The sequence below is a fragment of the Sinocyclocheilus rhinocerous genome, unplaced genomic scaffold, assembly GCF_001515625.1.
Source record: "Sinocyclocheilus rhinocerous isolate Xijiao unplaced genomic scaffold, SAMN03320098_v1.1 scaffold1954, whole genome shotgun sequence".
Taxonomy (NCBI): domain Eukaryota; kingdom Metazoa; phylum Chordata; class Actinopteri; order Cypriniformes; family Cyprinidae; genus Sinocyclocheilus; species Sinocyclocheilus rhinocerous.
In genome coordinates, this window is record NW_015653488.1 from 87,439 (window position 1) to 105,956 (window position 18,518).

General features: G+C 36.3%; 1 protein-coding gene across 1 annotated transcript in view; it reads left to right on the plus strand.

Annotated features, from left to right (window-relative positions):
* The window catches only part of LOC107716363 (metabotropic glutamate receptor 4-like), a 123,535-nt gene that overhangs the window by 58,029 nt on the left and 46,988 nt on the right, over positions 1-18,518 (plus strand). Inside the window, exons 3-6 of the mRNA XM_016522774.1 lie at positions 3,851-4,067; positions 13,530-13,665; positions 15,011-15,165; positions 16,892-17,032. Of these exons, the coding sequence (XP_016378260.1) occupies positions 3,851-4,067; positions 13,530-13,665; positions 15,011-15,165; positions 16,892-17,032 (649 nt within the window). The remainder of the gene's footprint in view (positions 1-3,850; positions 4,068-13,529; positions 13,666-15,010; positions 15,166-16,891; positions 17,033-18,518) is intronic.

Consider the following 18,518-nt stretch of genomic DNA (forward strand, 5'->3'; position numbering starts at 1 on the left):
CACCGGCACCAGATACAAATAGCATATTTCTTGCATTTCGCTCATTCACTGACAGATGAAATCGCAGTATTTAGTTGTTATTCAGCTAATTATAGCAAACAATGCAATAAACTATTTTCTTTTGAAGCACTTGATATAAAGGACTGCAATAAATGAACTTTGCATATGGCTATTTATTAGACAAAAGCTAATTCTGACCTTTGCATAGCAGTCAAACATAATTATGCAAACGTGTGTGCATACGCACATGGCTCGGAGCAATGCATAGGGATAGTCGCATTAATTTCATACAAAGCTGCCGCCTATGATTAGGTGCCTTTCACCTAGACTGTCTGTTTAATAAATCTTATTTTAAATTACTTCTGACATGCACATGTTAGGAGAAGCAACAACTGTAACCTTTGGTTCTCTTCTCAAGAACTCCTCAGAGGTCTGGACACAAAGAAAAGAGATTCATCACAAACCTCTTTTGTCCCTCGTTTCAGCATGGAATATTAAATAAATCTTTGTTAGAGAAATCAGCAGGGTGACTTGAACCATTTCAATGACATTTACAAATAATTCAGCGATGCCAAGGTTTGGTGTCGGGTCGAATTTCAGCATATAAACAAGATTTTTTTTTTTTCAATCCTGACTAATGGTTTCCTTTAGCATTAATGTAGAAATTATAATTTTTTACAGCTGTTGGTTTAGCTACTGAAAATAAAAGCCTTGAACATTTCTCTGTGTCATCTAGAGTAATGTCAGTCAGAATGCCTCAGCAATATTTTGAGTCTTCATTACTTGGTGTGCACACGTCCGTCCGCACTTGTCACATTCGATGCCATGTGAGTTAGCTTCTTCTCTGTTGAGTAATGCATTAAGTTATTGGCCCTGGCAGAATTTGTATACATATATTTTAGCATATCGCTGGTTGAAAACATCAACATGTGCTGCAAATATATCAGCGTAACAGATCTTCTTGTAGGCAGTTCTTTGTTTTCAAGATGTAAATGTTTGCCTCTTCATATTAGTATTTTGCTTTCCCCACTGAGAATAGACCTATTTAAAAAAATTATAATTACATTTTTTAAAATATTTATTTGTATATTTATCTGGAAATGTATTTGAATACTTGAAACTGCTGTTAGATACCTGAAAAACTTAAAGCTCTCTTTGCTTCGTCAGTCTTTTAAAAAAAAAAATTATTTGGTACTTCCTTGAAGAAAATGTGAAGGCTAGATTCCATTTTAATTGAATTTGTTATTATTTATATTAATACTTTAACTTTTGGTCAGTAGCATATTTTTTTGCTGTGTTACCAAGAAGTGTAACATTTTGCTGGTATTGGTGGTGACAATTAAAAAAAATTTTTTTGAGGCTATTTGTTACTTGAACATATGTGTGTGGTCCTTACCAAAGTCATGCACCCTCTGCAGACTTGCAGGTGTGGGTATTTCCCATCCAATGCAATTTTCGCTCAAGATAAATCACCAGCTAGTGAAAAAAGAACAGATTCAAGTGTTCAGTGACATCAGAGAATGAAGAAAATGTTACTTTTAAACTAAAAAAATTTCACCAAAGAATTTACACTTACAATTACATGTTCAAATTTGACAGATGCATTTATCCAGTTCATTGCTTTCCCTTGGCACTGCTAGCGCCACGCTCTACTGTATAGGAAGGCCATAAGAAACATCCCTCTAAATAAGTCAGAAGAACATTTGGTTGTCATTTTTAGAGATTACATTTGCTTTTCTGTAACACTGTGTAGGCAGTGCTTATTGAGATGTCTTGCCAAACCAAACTGAAACTGTCATGTGGTGCTCTATTAAAAAAGTGTGCTGCAAATATAACTAAAAAAATAACTGCACAATTATTCCAGATGTAAATTGCCTAAGCATTTAGAATAAATTGTTCACAAGGGTAATGCCACAATTGTGCTTTTTGATTACCTATAAATAGTGCAAATCTTAAATATTTCTTAGATTTATGTTATAACTTTACATTTTACATTTTTAAGAAATCCCAGATTTTCCATGTGGTGTCAGATGTTTGGATCCCAATGTAAAGGTTGTATCTGCATATATGTAGATTGAAAGGTAAATATTTAACTGCTGTACATATTGATCATGCATTTCTGCTGATGTCAGTCAGTTGCTCATGAAGTTGAACCAATGAACTAAACATGCAAAGGACAGCAGCCATCATATTCACTCAGTGAATGGCAGCATTGCGTGACCTGCCAGGCAGTAAGAGCTGCTTTACAGGGATTCTTTCAGTCTGTCGCTATTCCTCTGACCTGCAAAATTCTTGTATGAAAAGCAAGACAACTTGCTACCCAGAGGCAGTTCTAGCATGCATATTAATCTATATATAGGATGCAATATTTATAGTATGCAATATTTATTCCAGTATTTTATTTTATGTTTTACATTTATATTCCTGAATTAGATTTCATGCATGATTTGATTTGATTGATAAATGATTGTATGAGACATTTGAAACTGTGACATAATGCTTATGTTAAATTTAAGGCAAAATTGGGCCATTATAGACAGCATTCAGCGTTATGTCTACCTCAAAACAACTGTAAAAACAAATGATATTTGTTTTTGTAAAAATGAATTTTTACATTCTCAATAAATGTTACTAGCCAATATCAAGGTGGACGATGATCGACCTGCAGTCTGTTTGGATTTCGAAAGAGCCTCTCGTTTGTTTATTGTTTTGACTGATATTTTGTTGTCCTCTGCGCAGATGAATTTATGATCCCTTTTAATGGAGCCATACCGCTGGTATTATGTCTGCAGAGAGTGGGCTTAAAAGCCAGAGTATGCTCACAATAGCCAAGTTAATAAACTTGTATAAATTACATTCTTGGTGGTGCAAGCCATCCATTATGTTGTGTCTGACATTAGCTTAATGTATTCCGAGCATCACCAGTGATCCATTTTATGGTGATTGCTTAAGTTTCACATCACGCCTGATTTGTGTGTCTCTTGTTCGGTGTAGCCTGTGTACGAATTCTCAACACAATTCAGTCGGGGAGACCCTTAAGGGGTTAGTTTACTCGTTTTCTGTCATAATTTACTCACTCTCATGTCCTCATTTTTTCCCTCATAACACAGAGGATGACATTTTGAAGGGCCTAAGTCTATTGGGTTGTTTTGAATTATTCAAAAACACCATAAAAGTGTCATAAAAGTAGTCCAAATGCATTTTGTGTTGCAAGCTTAACTGTGTGACAAGCGCGCTGAAATTTAAGCTGATAATCTGATATTCTTCCACTTTAGTTGACAACTTTGAGTCAAATGAGCTGAGGTCAAGAATCTGGATCATTCAGAACAGTTTTATGAAGTGAATCAGATGATTCATTGAAAAGATCCAACTCAAAATAATGATTCACTCACAAGTTTCTCATGAACTCTAGTAAACATGCCAAAGAGAGCTATAGCAGATTTCAATGCCAAGATATTCTTCAGAAATGCACTTTTTGAATTCCACTGAAAAAAAACAAAGCTCATGAGGGTGAGTAAATAATGCAGAAAATTTCACTTGAAGTGAGCTATTCCTTTAAGAGACTCTCATCTCATTGGGGTTCCTGTAAACTAGTCCGTGATAGTGTGGTAGTTGTTGACCAGCTTGTTGTTGCTTTCCACACATCTTATTTCTGAATGGACTGCGCTCATCCCCGCGGTCTTGAGTGTGCCACCTGTGGCTGTGTAAGAGAGAGCTTGGTAGGGAATGTAGCCTGGGATGATGGAGCATGTTATAATCTGTCAGAGGTGAGCTCAGAAGCAGCAGGGGGTTTTGGGAGTTGTGTACTTCAATGCCTGAATGGGATTTCTGTTTCTGTCTCCTCCTATAGATTCCCCAGGTGAGTTATGCCTCCACGGCTCCTGAGCTGAGCGACAACACCCGTTATGACTTCTTCTCCCGCGTGGTACCGCCGGACACCTATCAGGCACAGGCTATGGTGGATATAGTCAGGGCCATGCGCTGGAATTACGTCTCCACGGTGGCGTCGGAGGGGAATTACGGAGAGAGCGGCGTAGACGCATTCATCCAGAAATCTCGGGAAGAGGGTAAGAGTGTGTTTGCATTCACTTTGGGGATATCTTTGAAATTTGATAGTCTTACTTAGCCCAAATTTCATCATGCAGCGTAGCCTGGTCTTCACTGTAGCTTTTTATGGCCATTGTACACTTACAAATATATTTAAATACATGACATAAAAGTTTCAACAGAAAATAAAGTTTACCATAAATGTTTGTCGGTATATTTGTAAAATAAATAAGTAATAAAAAATAGATAATAGAAATCACTTTGAAATTACAAACGTGCTCAACTCCTACTTAAATGACTCAAAACCCCCCATACACATTAAAGCTAATTGCATTTGTATAAACTATTAAACTATTATTAAGAAATTCATTTAATCACAATTAACATGCAATTCAGTGTTCAAAAACATCACATTCAGTTCACACTAAACTATATCCTTTTAAAGTGTATTATTTCTGTAATAAGTACTCTTTTTAAAAATATGCTAAAGTGTACTTCTTTATTACAATGGTTTCCTTTAGAAAATGCAAATCTAGTAGTTTTTGTTTTTCTTCTCCACAGCTTTCTGCAATTAACTGAAACTCAAACTTAATGTATATTCCCCATCCGCTTTTGCATAATGAATTGCAATGGACTTCTTTCTGGCACTTGTCTATGCGTCTGTATTGCATATTGCTATTGATATCTCTTCCTTTCTTCCTCTATCAAATTTTAGTTTATGACATTTTACCCTAAAACTTTAACACTATTCTATTGCCTTGAAAACATTGATATTTGTTTCTGCAAATGCACATCTAGTTGTTTTGTGAAATGAATCCCATACTTTAAGCTTATCAAAAGCAGCAATATTTTCCAAAGCTTTTCCTTCCCAACTGCATTTCCTTCCTGAGAAATGAAACTTCAAGTGCACTCCAGGGGGAAAGTGGTCTTCGGATTTGTGCGAGGAATACTGAGTTCAGACATTGATTTCCTTCTAAACTTCTTTCCAAGTCTGTTACTATAACTAGTGCTTCAGGTTAAGCTTAGCTGACAGGCTGGAACCAACATGTGGCCCCTTGGCGGAGGGTCCCAGGTTTTTGTTACTGGGAAAAGAGATTTTAATGCACTCAGTCTAATTTAGATGCTACATTAAAACATTTAATATAGAATTTGTCATTCATCACATTATACAGTTATTTGGATCTTAAAAAGTTTTTATAACCCTCAAGCATTGGTGGATGCAAACAGATGGAAGCTAAAATTGTTCTAGTCAAGTTCTATGAATAGTCTTTGTGAGTACTCATAACCGCCTTGAGGAAGTTCTGAGGGAGATGGAGTCATACTCCTTTCTTTTCTCTAGGGTAACAGTGTCCTCCTCACGTGTCCATGGTTTCTCCTACGCATTGAGGCTATCAACATCTGTTCCTCTCCCATGTTCTATGTTGAGATCTTGCTCTTCCTCATGAATGGAGAATCAGGGTGCTTTAACACTCTGCGCCAAAAGCTCAAGTTTGTTTGCTTGGTGTGATAGCGAACTCTTGAAAAGTACATCTGAGGTGTGGTTCTTGTGAACTCATGGTTCAGAGTTGGAATAAATTGCGGAAGTGAACCGCTGTTGATGACGAGTAGTTGCCACCTTTGCATGCTTCCAGTCACACTTACTGTAGAACATTTCTTTCAGGATCCGTTGTAGAAAAATCCCACTTACCTTCTTCTAACAGGCACAACAGGGCTCAAAAACGTGTGTCCAAACACATTTTGCATGACTGTAGATGTGCAGTGCATAATGGATTAACTCATTAATGCATGTGTTAGTTAAATAACGTGATCCAGAAAATGTTCTTAGAGCTGCTCTGGTGCTTCAGAATGGAGAGCAAGTTTCATACGAATGTATCAAATTGCGTTCGCCAGTAGGAAAGACAATCAATTTGGAAGAGAGGGAACATTTAAAAACCATGAAATGAAAAATGGGCTTGCATTTATAGAGAGCTGAATTAATAAGAAACTACTCTGTTTGGAATGTAATTGTGGAAGTCATATTCGTCAAAGAAGAGCTAAGAAAAGTAGTCTAAAGTTCATTTTCTAAAGGTCATATTTACTTTTGCTGATAGAAAATCACATGTAATTCATACCATGACTTTCAGAATTTTATCTATTTAAAGTGTACAGACAGCTATAAAATATATGGAGTAAACACTGAGACTTGGTCTGTGCATTGGTCTGTTTGTTTGAGCAGCCGGAGACATCAACAGAAGCTGTGACTTTAGGACTGGTCTATGTCTAAATAAAATCATTCAGATGTAACATATACAGTACATTGCAAAAATTACATCATATTTTACTATATGCTTTACTGGTGCCTGTTTGTTTGTTTTTATCTTATTTATATTTATTTTATATAATTTATTATATTATCAGACATATCTGTGTATATATATTTTGTAATTATTATAATTGTTAATAGTGTACTAACATTTGGTGATGCTAAAAATTCAGCTTTACAAATATTTGGGTTAGTCTTGAATATGGATCCAAAATGTTATTTATAATCATTATTTTAATCTCTAACCATAATATAAGAGTGTTTTGGTTGGATGTAGTGAAGGAAAAAATGTGTTGCATAATGGTGATATAAAACGACAGCTTTAAGATCAAGCAGAATCCACTGTCTACTGGTTGCATCAACAGTCAATCAATTTAACGCCCAATCGATAAATTGTAATCCTTATATGGCTAGCACTCACTGGAGAAACATTATATCACCTAATTAATATTCATGAGCCATGTTTATAATGTGTCCCCCACTTTTAAGGTCATTCCCAGGATACCGACTACTCAGATTTTGATATTGTGACAAATCTAGCTGTAATATGTTAGTATACAAAGTACTTCAGAAGAAAATGCTAATAGCATCTCCAAGATGTAACTCATTGCTGGTGGTTGGATATGGACAGAAGGAATCGTGACAGTTATGTGCATTTATTCATGCTTTATGTTTTTATTCATGCACCATATAAAAGGCCCCATTATGCAACTTTAGATATCCAGACCACTCCCACAGCTGTATTTAGAGGATGCTGGACGGATGGCTTGAGACTTGAGGGCTGTGATATGAATAACCATGAGCGTCACTGCAGTGCCATGCCATCTCCTTATAGCTTCATGGGAGTGTTTGCACATCTGTCCAGGGCGTAGAGCAAGAGCAAGTGCCAAGACGAAAGAAAAGGGACAACAGGGAATGAGAAAGAAAGGCAGAAACAAACAAACAAAGATAATTAATAGCTTAAGTCTTGGCTGTGCGGGTCGATAGAATGTCTCCCTTGGTGCTTTGCTCACATATATCTCCATCCTGTCTCTGAACTGCAGTAATACAGTAGATGAGGAGGATGTCTAGCTGAATAATCCTATTATATTTTCCCCATCACTTAGGAATACAGTTTTTTAAGTATCAACAAAAGTATTTTCAATCATATTAGTTGCCTTTGTTCCAAAGAATGATCCCTAAGTGTAGGACCTTCAATTACAGTGGGAGCCAAATGTCTGAGACTTTTATTTATTTAGTTGTACTTTTATTTGTTTGTTTGTATGCAAAATAATTTAGCTGAAACATTGAATTGAAATATGATTTTCAGAATATTTTTTTTTTGGTTGTCTCATTTTTGCTTTAATGACAGCAGCCGTCAAGCTAAAATTTTATTTTATTTTATTTCAAATTTGATTAGTAGCCTAGACATTGTACAGAATATCATCTTTATTTACCTTATTTTACACCATAATGTGTTTTCAATTCAAAATTCTAAAACTGTTTTTCCATGTTTAAATAAAAAAAAATCCTAGATTTTTTTTTTACATGGTCTCAGACTTGTGGGCTGCACTGTAGATGTTTATGAATTATGTTTGTGTAGCATTGGAGTAATTCCTTTATAATTCATGGCAACAAATGAATAAATAACGCAGATGCGACAGAGCAGTGGTGTACCACAGAGAGCGAAGGGACTGAGCATGGTATCCTGCACCTCGTAGAATCTCTGCTTATGCGTGATAGGCTGATAAATAATGCTTACTTATTGTAATATAATATGTGATGTACAGCACACAGAATTCTCTCAGATATTCATAGCTGACTGGAATGAAATGGGGACAGATTCAGTGGGTAAAGTGCAGTGATGTGTGTTGATCTTCTGAAATGAAGAGACAAATAGTTTTTTCAGCATTTTAGGTTGACTTTTAGTTCATTGTGAATTAATGTTCCATTTAATGTTTGCACAGTGACTGGATTGAAAGCATACTGTATAGAACACCATTTACTTCACACTATCAACAAGCAAACAAATGCTATAATATATTTATGATTATGTTAAACATTCTTTCAACATTTTTCAACATTTTTGACATTGCTACAAAAATAATAACTGCAATAATAGAGAAAAATGAATATTTTTACTGTTGATTATTCTCTCTCTCTCTCTGTGTTTTTTTTTTTGTGAACAGAGGCACTGCCTCTCTATTCTCCTCAGAGAAAACGCCCCCAGTAAAGAGACCCTGTTATATTGAGGGTCTGTAGGCTATGGATGTTTGATTACGGTGACCATATCCTAACCTTAGCCCATACATTTTTAAATGATGGACATGAAGAGCCACCTCTTTGGCACATAATGTTTGATCGTCTTATGATTTGTTCGTCATTCCCTGCAGACTCAAGCATACCTATGGAGCGTAAGACAGGGCTCTTCAATTCCAGGCCCGAAGGCATTCCCGACTTCATTTTTTGTGTGTGTGTGTGTCTGTGTTACTGCCCTGACCAACACATGATTCAATTCAGTCCTGCCTCCAGGGAAAAAGCAGAAAAACACTATGTTTGTGAAACGCCTCACTGTTTTTCTCCTCTGTCTTTCATGGCGTTTTCAAACGAGGGCTTTGTGACATCTTAACCCTGTATCGATATCAGTTATTTGCTTGTAATGTCTGTAACCGAGTGTGTGTTATCTAATACCGCAGTAGGTTCGCGGTAATCAAATTGAGCAAGTTTGCGTGCGATAAGTACTCTACCGCAAATGATCATCCGAGGCATTGAGGAAAACATGCTGCACCGGTTCTCTTTGTTGACTCTCCTTCAAGCAGAACCTCATTCGATATTTTCAATATCTTCTGGGTTCCAGTACTGGGCCAAATTTATAATGCGCCTGCTGCTGAGGGACCTTGAAGGGTCGAATTCTGAAATTCCGAAGGAATAGATTTGGTGAGTTTTGAATGGTGACTGCCACTAGCATACATCACCATGGAAAATGGTCACCCAGTGGTACCGTGGAGTTGACTTGGGCCACCGCTGAGTGATGAGCAATCTTCAGCCGCAGCATGGCACAATAACAAAGTAAACAGCCTACACTGCTCTCAGCATACATAAATCTACAATATTTGATAAATAAGATTTGCCTGCTGTAATTGATTCCATGTGGAGATCCAAATAGAAACCTCGGAGGCCCTGGTAAATCTAATCAAGAGGGAGGTTAGTCATATGGTGAGTTACCTAAGGCTTTGTAATAATGGATCAACGATTATAACCTTCATAATTACTGGAGACAAACATGCAGATTATTATATATAACGCATGAGATTCGGTCTGACGTTTGCTTTGCTTTGTGATTCCTCTCCGACAGTCTGCTCTCAAAAACCGTGCGTGCCTGATTCTGGGTGAGGTGCAAATGCAGCATGGATTTTGTTGATAAAAGTGCCCCGCTAAAAGGGATTTTTGAAATATATATCTAAGTTAGATATTCCAGTTGCCGCTGTGGATTGCTGGGGTTCTTTATCATGTTGAAGTCTGTGGGAGTTCTTGAGGAAAACATGACAGACGTCCACTCACTCGTGAAAATGTGATGCTGTCGTCCCTTTTTAAATCGAACACGGTAAACCCAGACAAAGGCGTAAAGTCTCAAATCCAAAGCCAAAACTTTTGCTTCAAGAAAGAAGACAACTTTTTTTCCCCTCTGTTGTGTGCTACTTCAGAAAAGTGTAGAATAATGGATCAGCTTCCTTTTCTCAAGTGAATATAGAAATTGCAACAATAGAAAATCTTTATGACTGGATATGCGCTATTTAAATAAATGGTTCATGAAGAAATGAAACTTTTCGTCATTTACTCATCTTTAATGAGACTTTCAGTGAATGAGAACTTTCATTTCAGTGTTTCTCACACAAAGGCTTCGGGTAACTTGAAATATAGCACATGACTCATATACAGTAGACCAATTTTATGATACCTTTAGGGTGATTTCTTGTCCTTCCTTAAGCTTCAGTCCATGTTTATTATAATTGAATAGAAAACAGCCACCAGAACATTGTTCAGAATTCTTTTTTTCCCCCACAGAAGATAGACAGTCATACAGGTTAGAAATGACATGAGGGAGAGTAAATGATGACAGAATATTTATGTCTTGGGTGAACTGTCCCTTTAATTGTTACTGAAGACAGGCTGCTAAAACATCTGGATGCTTTGTTAGTATCTTCTCTTTAGCTTTTTTCACAAAGTCTGGAAAGGATAATTAAGTCTGCCACAAATCAGAGGACCAACTTCTGACATCCTGTCACTTTGGTCTCACTCAGGGCTTGACTCTGAATGTGTCATTGCTATTAATAGAACCTTTTCACAACATTAGGTCGTGGCTCTTTTTCCTTGTGTATTTCCCTAAAGACCCTTATGAAATGTTTCGACGTGCAATTTTCCTGCGCTGTTGTATTTATTTTTGGCAATAAGAAGTTATTTTTTTTATTTATTTTTTTTATTTTATTTTATTATCAATTGCCATCATGGAGAAATATTTCTTTTTTAATCTAGATGGTGTAGTCACAGGATCTGCGAGCGAGCTGATGTTAACCAGTCAAACCCTGACCCCTGGTTATAATAAAGATCCCCATTCTAAAGAACATTCTATCTCGAATTACATTATCAAATTATTGTTACTTCTACTTGATTGGAAGTTTCTTAATGCATTGTGCATGTCATTCATTTCTATGGACACAGTGGACAGAAAGAGCTCCTTTCAAAAATCTGTTTTAGATATTGGTTCCAAAAAAGAAGTAAATAAATAGAAAACTGACCTACCCACACAAAGAACTCTTATAACTCAGTCAGTTCCTCCATCTTATCAGTACCCATCTGTTCTCAGACCACCCCTCCTGCTGTTCATTATTTTTGATTAAGCATCAAATATGACCCTGCTGGAAATGCTTCTGCATATATTGGTCAATTCGCACAAGACATGCTTACAGGAATGCATCAAAACACCATTTGTTCCTTTTAGAAAGCCATTTATTCCCATTAAAATAAATATGCTAAATTTGATTAACGTAGAATTCTGTTACAACAGCTTGGCGACCAGAACCAAACTGACACTGCAACCAGTGGTGTGAGCTTGGGACAGGGTGACCAGTGGCAAATGGGTTCAGGAAACCTGTTTGGAAACAATAATTATATTTGCAATTTTCTGTCTGTCTTTATATTTTGCAATTCTGTTTGCTAGCAATTTAACAAACTATTTACATGTTTTAACTACTGTAAAATACTTTCTGTAAAATATATTAAAACAGAAAATAGTTTCATACACACCCACCCAAGTCACTGTGACTTTGTCTGCGTCATAGCTGTCTCATTCAGTGACGTGTGGAGTTCTTACCTTGAGGCCTTCAGTCATTCAAAATATCTCCTGACTCAAAGTAACATATGCACACAGCAGAGGGCTGCAAGTGACTGCAAGACTCCCGCCGTTAGGAAGCCTCTCCATATGGCATCTTTGAGGGTTCTCTTTTCTGTCTAATTAACGCCTTTGATGCAAATCAGTGTCCCTCTCTCAGCGAGCACAGGTCAAACGCTTTTAAAACGCCCTCTCCTTGGAACGGCAACCATCGGCTTGTGTGGAAGTTTACAAGGGCTCGGTGTTTTCTCAGAAAGGATGTGAGAAGTTTAATGAGCTTATTATTATGCGTTTTTTTGCAGTTAATCTGCATATGACTATTTGCTGATATGACAGGAGGTTAATTCAAGGCATCTGTGAAAGGAAGATAGATATGTAACGGTTGGAGATTGCGAAGATGAGACTTTCTACAACAAAAGATTACAACAAAAGAGTTAGGGCATTTGTTAAACATTACAGTAACACACACGATAACAAAACAAAAAAATTGATAATGAGGACTGATGCAATTTAAGAACCCAGCAGAGCAAAGCTTTTACACACTGGGGTTCCAAAGCTAAACAATGAAGTTTCTCTGTAACATCCAGATTTTTCTACCGTTAAGAAGATGGAAAACTCATTTTATTCATTTGATTTTGCTCTTTTGCTATTCAGGACTGTTGAAGGTACTTGTTGTCAAGTGGGATTTTGGTGAGAGAAGCCAATAATCTGGTGAGAATTCAGATACCTGAGGCAAGATAGTACATGACCAAAACAGCATAATTACCCATGTTGACATCCTTTTTTAAATAGTTTTATATATAGAGGGAAACAACAACATATATAAGACACATTTACATATTTGGCAGATGCTTTTATTTAAAGCAACTTCCATTGCATGTAGAATTTTTTTTAAATCAGTTTTATGCATTATCATCGTGCTTTACAGTTTGAGCTACATTACGCAGGGTTAAAAAATTATATTTATAATTTTAATTAAATAATAATAATAATATATATATATATCATGCATGTACCAGATATATGTTACTTAGTATAATGAACTTTATATATTTATTTATTTATTTATTTATTTTTTACTCTGAATCTTGTTCTAGGTATTAAAATGTAATTCTTGGTCTGGATATGGTCTCAGCGTATGTTCTCTGAAAGGCTCAAAAGGTGATAATTACCTCCAGCACAGGTGGCTACGATATCTTGACCATTGCAGACAATTCCACAGCTCTAAATAGCTACTTAGCCACTATACAAAGTGACTTAGTGACTGAATGCTGCAATAAATTCTGTATCTTCTATTTTTCAGCTCCCTTGGACCAGCAGGTCTTGGCCATGGTCTTAGGGGGTCTGGTATTGATCTCAGTCGACTGTGCAGAGAAAATGATGAGAATAAAGCAAGCCATTTGACTTCAACGTAGTGTACAAACACTGTGGTGCATTTAAAACATTGTTCTGTTCGAGTGCACTGTAAAAAAAAATTTTTTTGTCAAGTAACCGAAAAATGTGGTAACTGGATTTATTCAAGTCAAAAATATGATTTAATATATCTGAATAGACCTGACTACACTAGGTCACACCAACAAAAGTCATTTTTAAAGGTCAGATGAGGTAGAAATAGTTCCTTATGATAACAGTTGCATATTTTTACAGCATATATTTGAGCTGTCAAACATGGCAACGTCTCCCTCATCCAGTGCACGAGTGAGTTTGAACAGGACTACTCATAATAAGCTGTTCAGCGGGGAATTTTTCAATGTGTGATTCCATATTTTGCAGCTAGTAATAATGCCACTTTTTCTTTTTTTCCCCCCACAGGAAGTGTGTGTATCTCACAGTCGGTGAAAATCCCCCGTGAGCCGAAACCAGGGGAGTTTGATAAGATAATTCATAGACTGGGAGAAAATCCGAATGCGAGGGTTGTTATTATATTTGCAAATGAGGACGATATAAGGTGAGTAGCTTTTGTTGTTTTTAAATTAGCATCTATCTTGTAGAATGATATAGTATAAGTTCTTTTATTGTAGCTACGGTGAAGCAGTTAAACTTATTTCTGCTATTAATTCATTTGTGCAGAGTTACAAAGTTAATAAAACAAACACCAAAATGGGTATTGCTTTCTAAAATAACATCTGAAATACACAACAAGGACTTTGCAGGGAGGTGAACAACTCATTTCCCTGACCTCTATTATAACACGTTTAATTTGCCCCATGGGAACGTCTGAACAACCCCAGCACTGAGCACCTGGAGTACCTAATCAGAACTATTAGAACCCAGCTGTTCTCATGAAAATTGACAAAAAGCATTCACTTAAATGCGCTATTAGACATCCACTGAATAATAATCGTTTTAATTTGAAGGAATAATTATGGTCAAACTTTTTCAATTTGTTGCTTGCTTAAGCGTTCAGGATGACTGTTTAATCGTGCTTCTCTAATTATTGTTTGTCAGTTGTTGTCCTTGAGTTCATAATGGCTTGTTTATCCATGTTCACATCGATGCACCAGTAATTCAGAAAGTATGCTTTTCTAATAAAAAACGTCTTGATAACATGAATATGAAATCAAAATTGACCCTGTGTACTTTAATACATATTCTTGAATTTATTGTGGATGCAAGTAATAACTTGTTTTAAGTTTCCTTTTCAGCTGATGTCACCTTGACCACGTAGATTGTTGATTAATATTAACCAATAGCCAAATAGATATTTGCATTTTTGTAGTTAATGCTTCATTTTGCAAGTAAAATGAGTTGTGAATGCCGTTTCATGTTTAAAGTAGGTAAATAAATTGCAGTGAGGGTGTAGCTGCCAAAGATGTGGGCGAATTTTTATGCAGTTATTAAAAATATTGATAAGTTACTGGCATATAAGCCCAGAAAATGAATTCCACGGCTTACAGAAAGACACTGCGAGTGAAGGCGCTCTAAGTCTGTTTCTGTTTAAAAGACAGAAAATGATTTTGTGTGCGCTGCCTGAAACATACTTTATTGAGCCATTATTATCTTGGGGAAATGCTTTTGCTGTCAGTTGTGCATGACTAATTTTGACTATTTTGACGGTAATCAATTGCTACCGTGCCTGACGGAGAATGCTTAGAAATTTCAGCGCTGGGCAATGTCGATACTGACCTTTCAATAACATATTGATTTGCAGTTACTGTGAATGGAGAATCACCAAAGCACCACAGAATGCAGACAATAATTGCAAACAAGTAATTAGAGTTGATGTTACGCAGAGCCTGGGAGCAAAGCCTATATTCAACATTTTATGGAAACTGCCACTCATCTTTTAACAGGCGGCTACTGCAGGCAGCAAAAAAAGCCAATCAGACGGGTCACTTCCTGTGGGTGGGGTCAGATAGCTGGGGCTCAAAGATATCGCCAGTGCTTCACCAGGAGGAAATGGCCGAGGGAGCTGTCACCATCCTACCCAAGCGACAGAACATCAGAGGCAAGTGACAGATTAAATCCTCCACTTGTCAGTGGCTGCTCTCATCCATTAGAGACCAGTTCTGAACTGGAGTGTGTGCTTAATGTTTTCTGACAACACTTTAGCTACTGGTGATGAATTTAATAAGCGTAACAAGTTACGGTGCATGCATAGTGTTAAAAGAATAGTTCACTCAAAAACAAAAAATCCCCCAAATGCGTTTTTCTTTGGAACACAAAAAGAAGACTTTGAAGTATCTTTATGCAGACAAGCCTGTTAAGTTCTTAAAAATGCACAGTTCCACAGTAGAAGTGGTCAGTGTGTTTTTATTCCAAGTCTTCCTAAGCCATGTAAAGGTTTTTAGTTTACAAGTAAACTCCACAGACTAGGCTTTTACTAAGTTTTATTTAACAGCCTGTGAAAAAAAAAGAAAAAAAAGAGATTTAATTCCACCCAAAAACTTTTTTTAAAATATATATATATATATATATAATTTAAAACAATAAAAAGCTAATTTACAACAAACATTTAATAATAATAAATGTATTTAAACATTTTAAATACATTATATTTTATTATAAATACATGCATTACACATGATAATAATAATGTGTAATGCATGTATTATAAATACATGCATTACACATTATTATTATTATCATCATCATCATCATCATCATCATAATTATTATTATTATTATTATTGCGAATACAAAGATAAGTTTTTTATTCAAACAGTATATTTGACAAAAAACGCAATGTTTTGTTGTAAATTAATTGTTAGATTTAGTATTTTGTTAAATCTGTTGTTAAATACAGCATAGAATAATAAAATAAAATAATAAATACATTTAAATATACACATTATTACAACAACAACAACTACTACTACTACTACTACTCTAAGAATTACATTTTACTATACAATAGTAATTTATTGTAGTGTAAATAATGTAATTTATGTACATTTCTTGATGTTAAACCAGACTTTTATTTTGGCAGATTGTCATGGAGACCTTTTGAGTTTCAGTGCATTTGCCAATAGCTTTTATAAAGTTAAAGGTATTTGCCGATACCTTTTTCAGCTATTTGTGGATAGCTTTTATAAAATGAAATGCTCATGAGTAGGTCTGGAGATGAAGTTCATGTGGAGAGTGAGACAGCAGAACCTGAAACACCATGAGCATCATGCATGCTTGCGAATATGTAGTGGATGAAACTGCACCGCTCGCTCACACAGAGACACACAGAACATGCAAACTTAGCCTACATCTAGACGATCAGGTGAGTGGTGTTAAGTATCGATATGGTGGTTTTATTCTTTCCAGTTAATATCTATATTAATGTATTGTTCAGTTCTATATGTGTTCTATCTCATGACCAAAAATCATGATTTTTTTTATTTATTAAAATTGTTTGGTTCTTTTTGTAGCTTGACTGCTCCAAAACTATGAACTGTAGGAACTTTAGCTTCTATAGGAACTGTTCTTCAAAAATTCTCCTTTTGTGTTCCACAGAAAAATGTCAACTAGTTTGAACTGACATGAGGATGAACAAATGATGACAGATTATTCATTTTTTTGTGTGAACTATTCATAGCAAAAATAGAAGATTCTTGGTGAGACGAAAATGATATAAGATGCAAATGTTCCGTCAAATCATGTTGCTCTCTGAAGTTCATTGGCTGAGAGCTTTGACTCTGACAGAGCGCATTAAAGTGACACAGATCTCATCGATCTACCCTCAGGCTTTGATCGCTACTTCACCAGCCGCACACTCGAGAACAACCGGAGGAATATCTGGTTTGCGGAGTTCTGGGAGAACAATTTCAACTGCAAGCTCAGCCGCCATGCCTTGAAGAAGGGATCCGGCGTTAAGAAATGCACAAGTAAGAATCTCTCCCTCACCCTCTGGCAACACTCCATTTCCAGAGCACCATAAAAGAGAGAAAGTGAGCAAAAAGAGAAGCCAAATCTATCGTAAAAGACTTGGCCTGCTGTTCTCAGATCGCCTGAAATGGGCTTTTGTTTACACCAGAGTCTGATTAGTCATACCACAGCAAAGCTGTTCTATGCCTGATGTTTTCTGATGCACAGCAGCAGCAACCCTGCGCTAAGCACACGGAACCAATACAATCCAGCCAATTGGATAAGAGATGATGATTTTAATTGATTAATTCTCTCAGCCCCATCAGCTACGAGTCCAGCCCTGGTCAGAGCCCGTCCGTTTGGCTGTGGAGAAAGGTTGACTCCTAGCAACACATTTCAGGTTTCATCCAATCAGTGCGGGTTGTGATCTTACGAGGAGGGGTTTCCGCCGGCAGACCTTCTCGAGGGTGGCTACGGTAGCGCGTCTAATTCTCAGCATGTAGCCTACCAAGCATTACAGCGCTTACTGCACTGCACCAGTAAGCAGGGCAGGATATTAACCTCTCGGTTCAGTATCGGTGCGGTGACCTCCTACAGATGGCGGAAGTCAGATTATGTGCGACTGTGGCAAAGGGACTCACTGTAACGTCTGCAGCGCGCTAAATGTCACCGTGCATAATCCCTGTCAGTGGGCTCGCTTGTAATGGCTGGCCTTTAGTGTGCTGCAAGACGTATCTGGCCTGAAACAAAATCCATCGCTCTGCCACAACATAATAAATCACTTTTTCTTTATGCTAATTGCTGCGCCCACAAGAAAATTCATCATTGTTACCTCACATTCTTGAATAGCCATTGGTGATTAAATGCGGTGCTTCTATTCACTTGATTAAAAAATATGGTAGGCTGTTTTTGCGTGCGTGAATGAGATGCAAAACATACCACTCAGGACAGCTTTTACTTTCTTTATGGTAGTTTTGCAGTCAAATATATTTCCCACACACTTTTGCTACACCCAGGGGCTCACATCTGAAATTTTGGCAGCTTAATCTATCTTTTAAAAATGTCATCAAATGAAAAGTTAATTTACAACAAAACGCTGCATTTCTATTTTTTGTCAAATAAAAGTGCTGCATAACAGATTTTGTATATTGTCAGAATGAATACATGGAAGAAAAAATTATTGTTAAAATTATAATAACAATCATAGTAATTATTATTATCATGCATTTAATCATCATAAGTTAATATAATAACACATAATATTTCCTAGTATCCTCATGCAACACCTTTCCAGTGTATTATTACACTGTAATTACATTTTTTTCAATCTATTGTTTACCTTTTTAAAGTTTATATATGTATATATTGTATATATATATATATATATATATATAAACACTTTTTACATTTTTATAAAATATAAAACACGTAATAGGCAGAAAAATGTACAGTGCAATAATTGCATAAATACAGAAATATTGTATGTTTTTGTGTGTAAGTAAATAT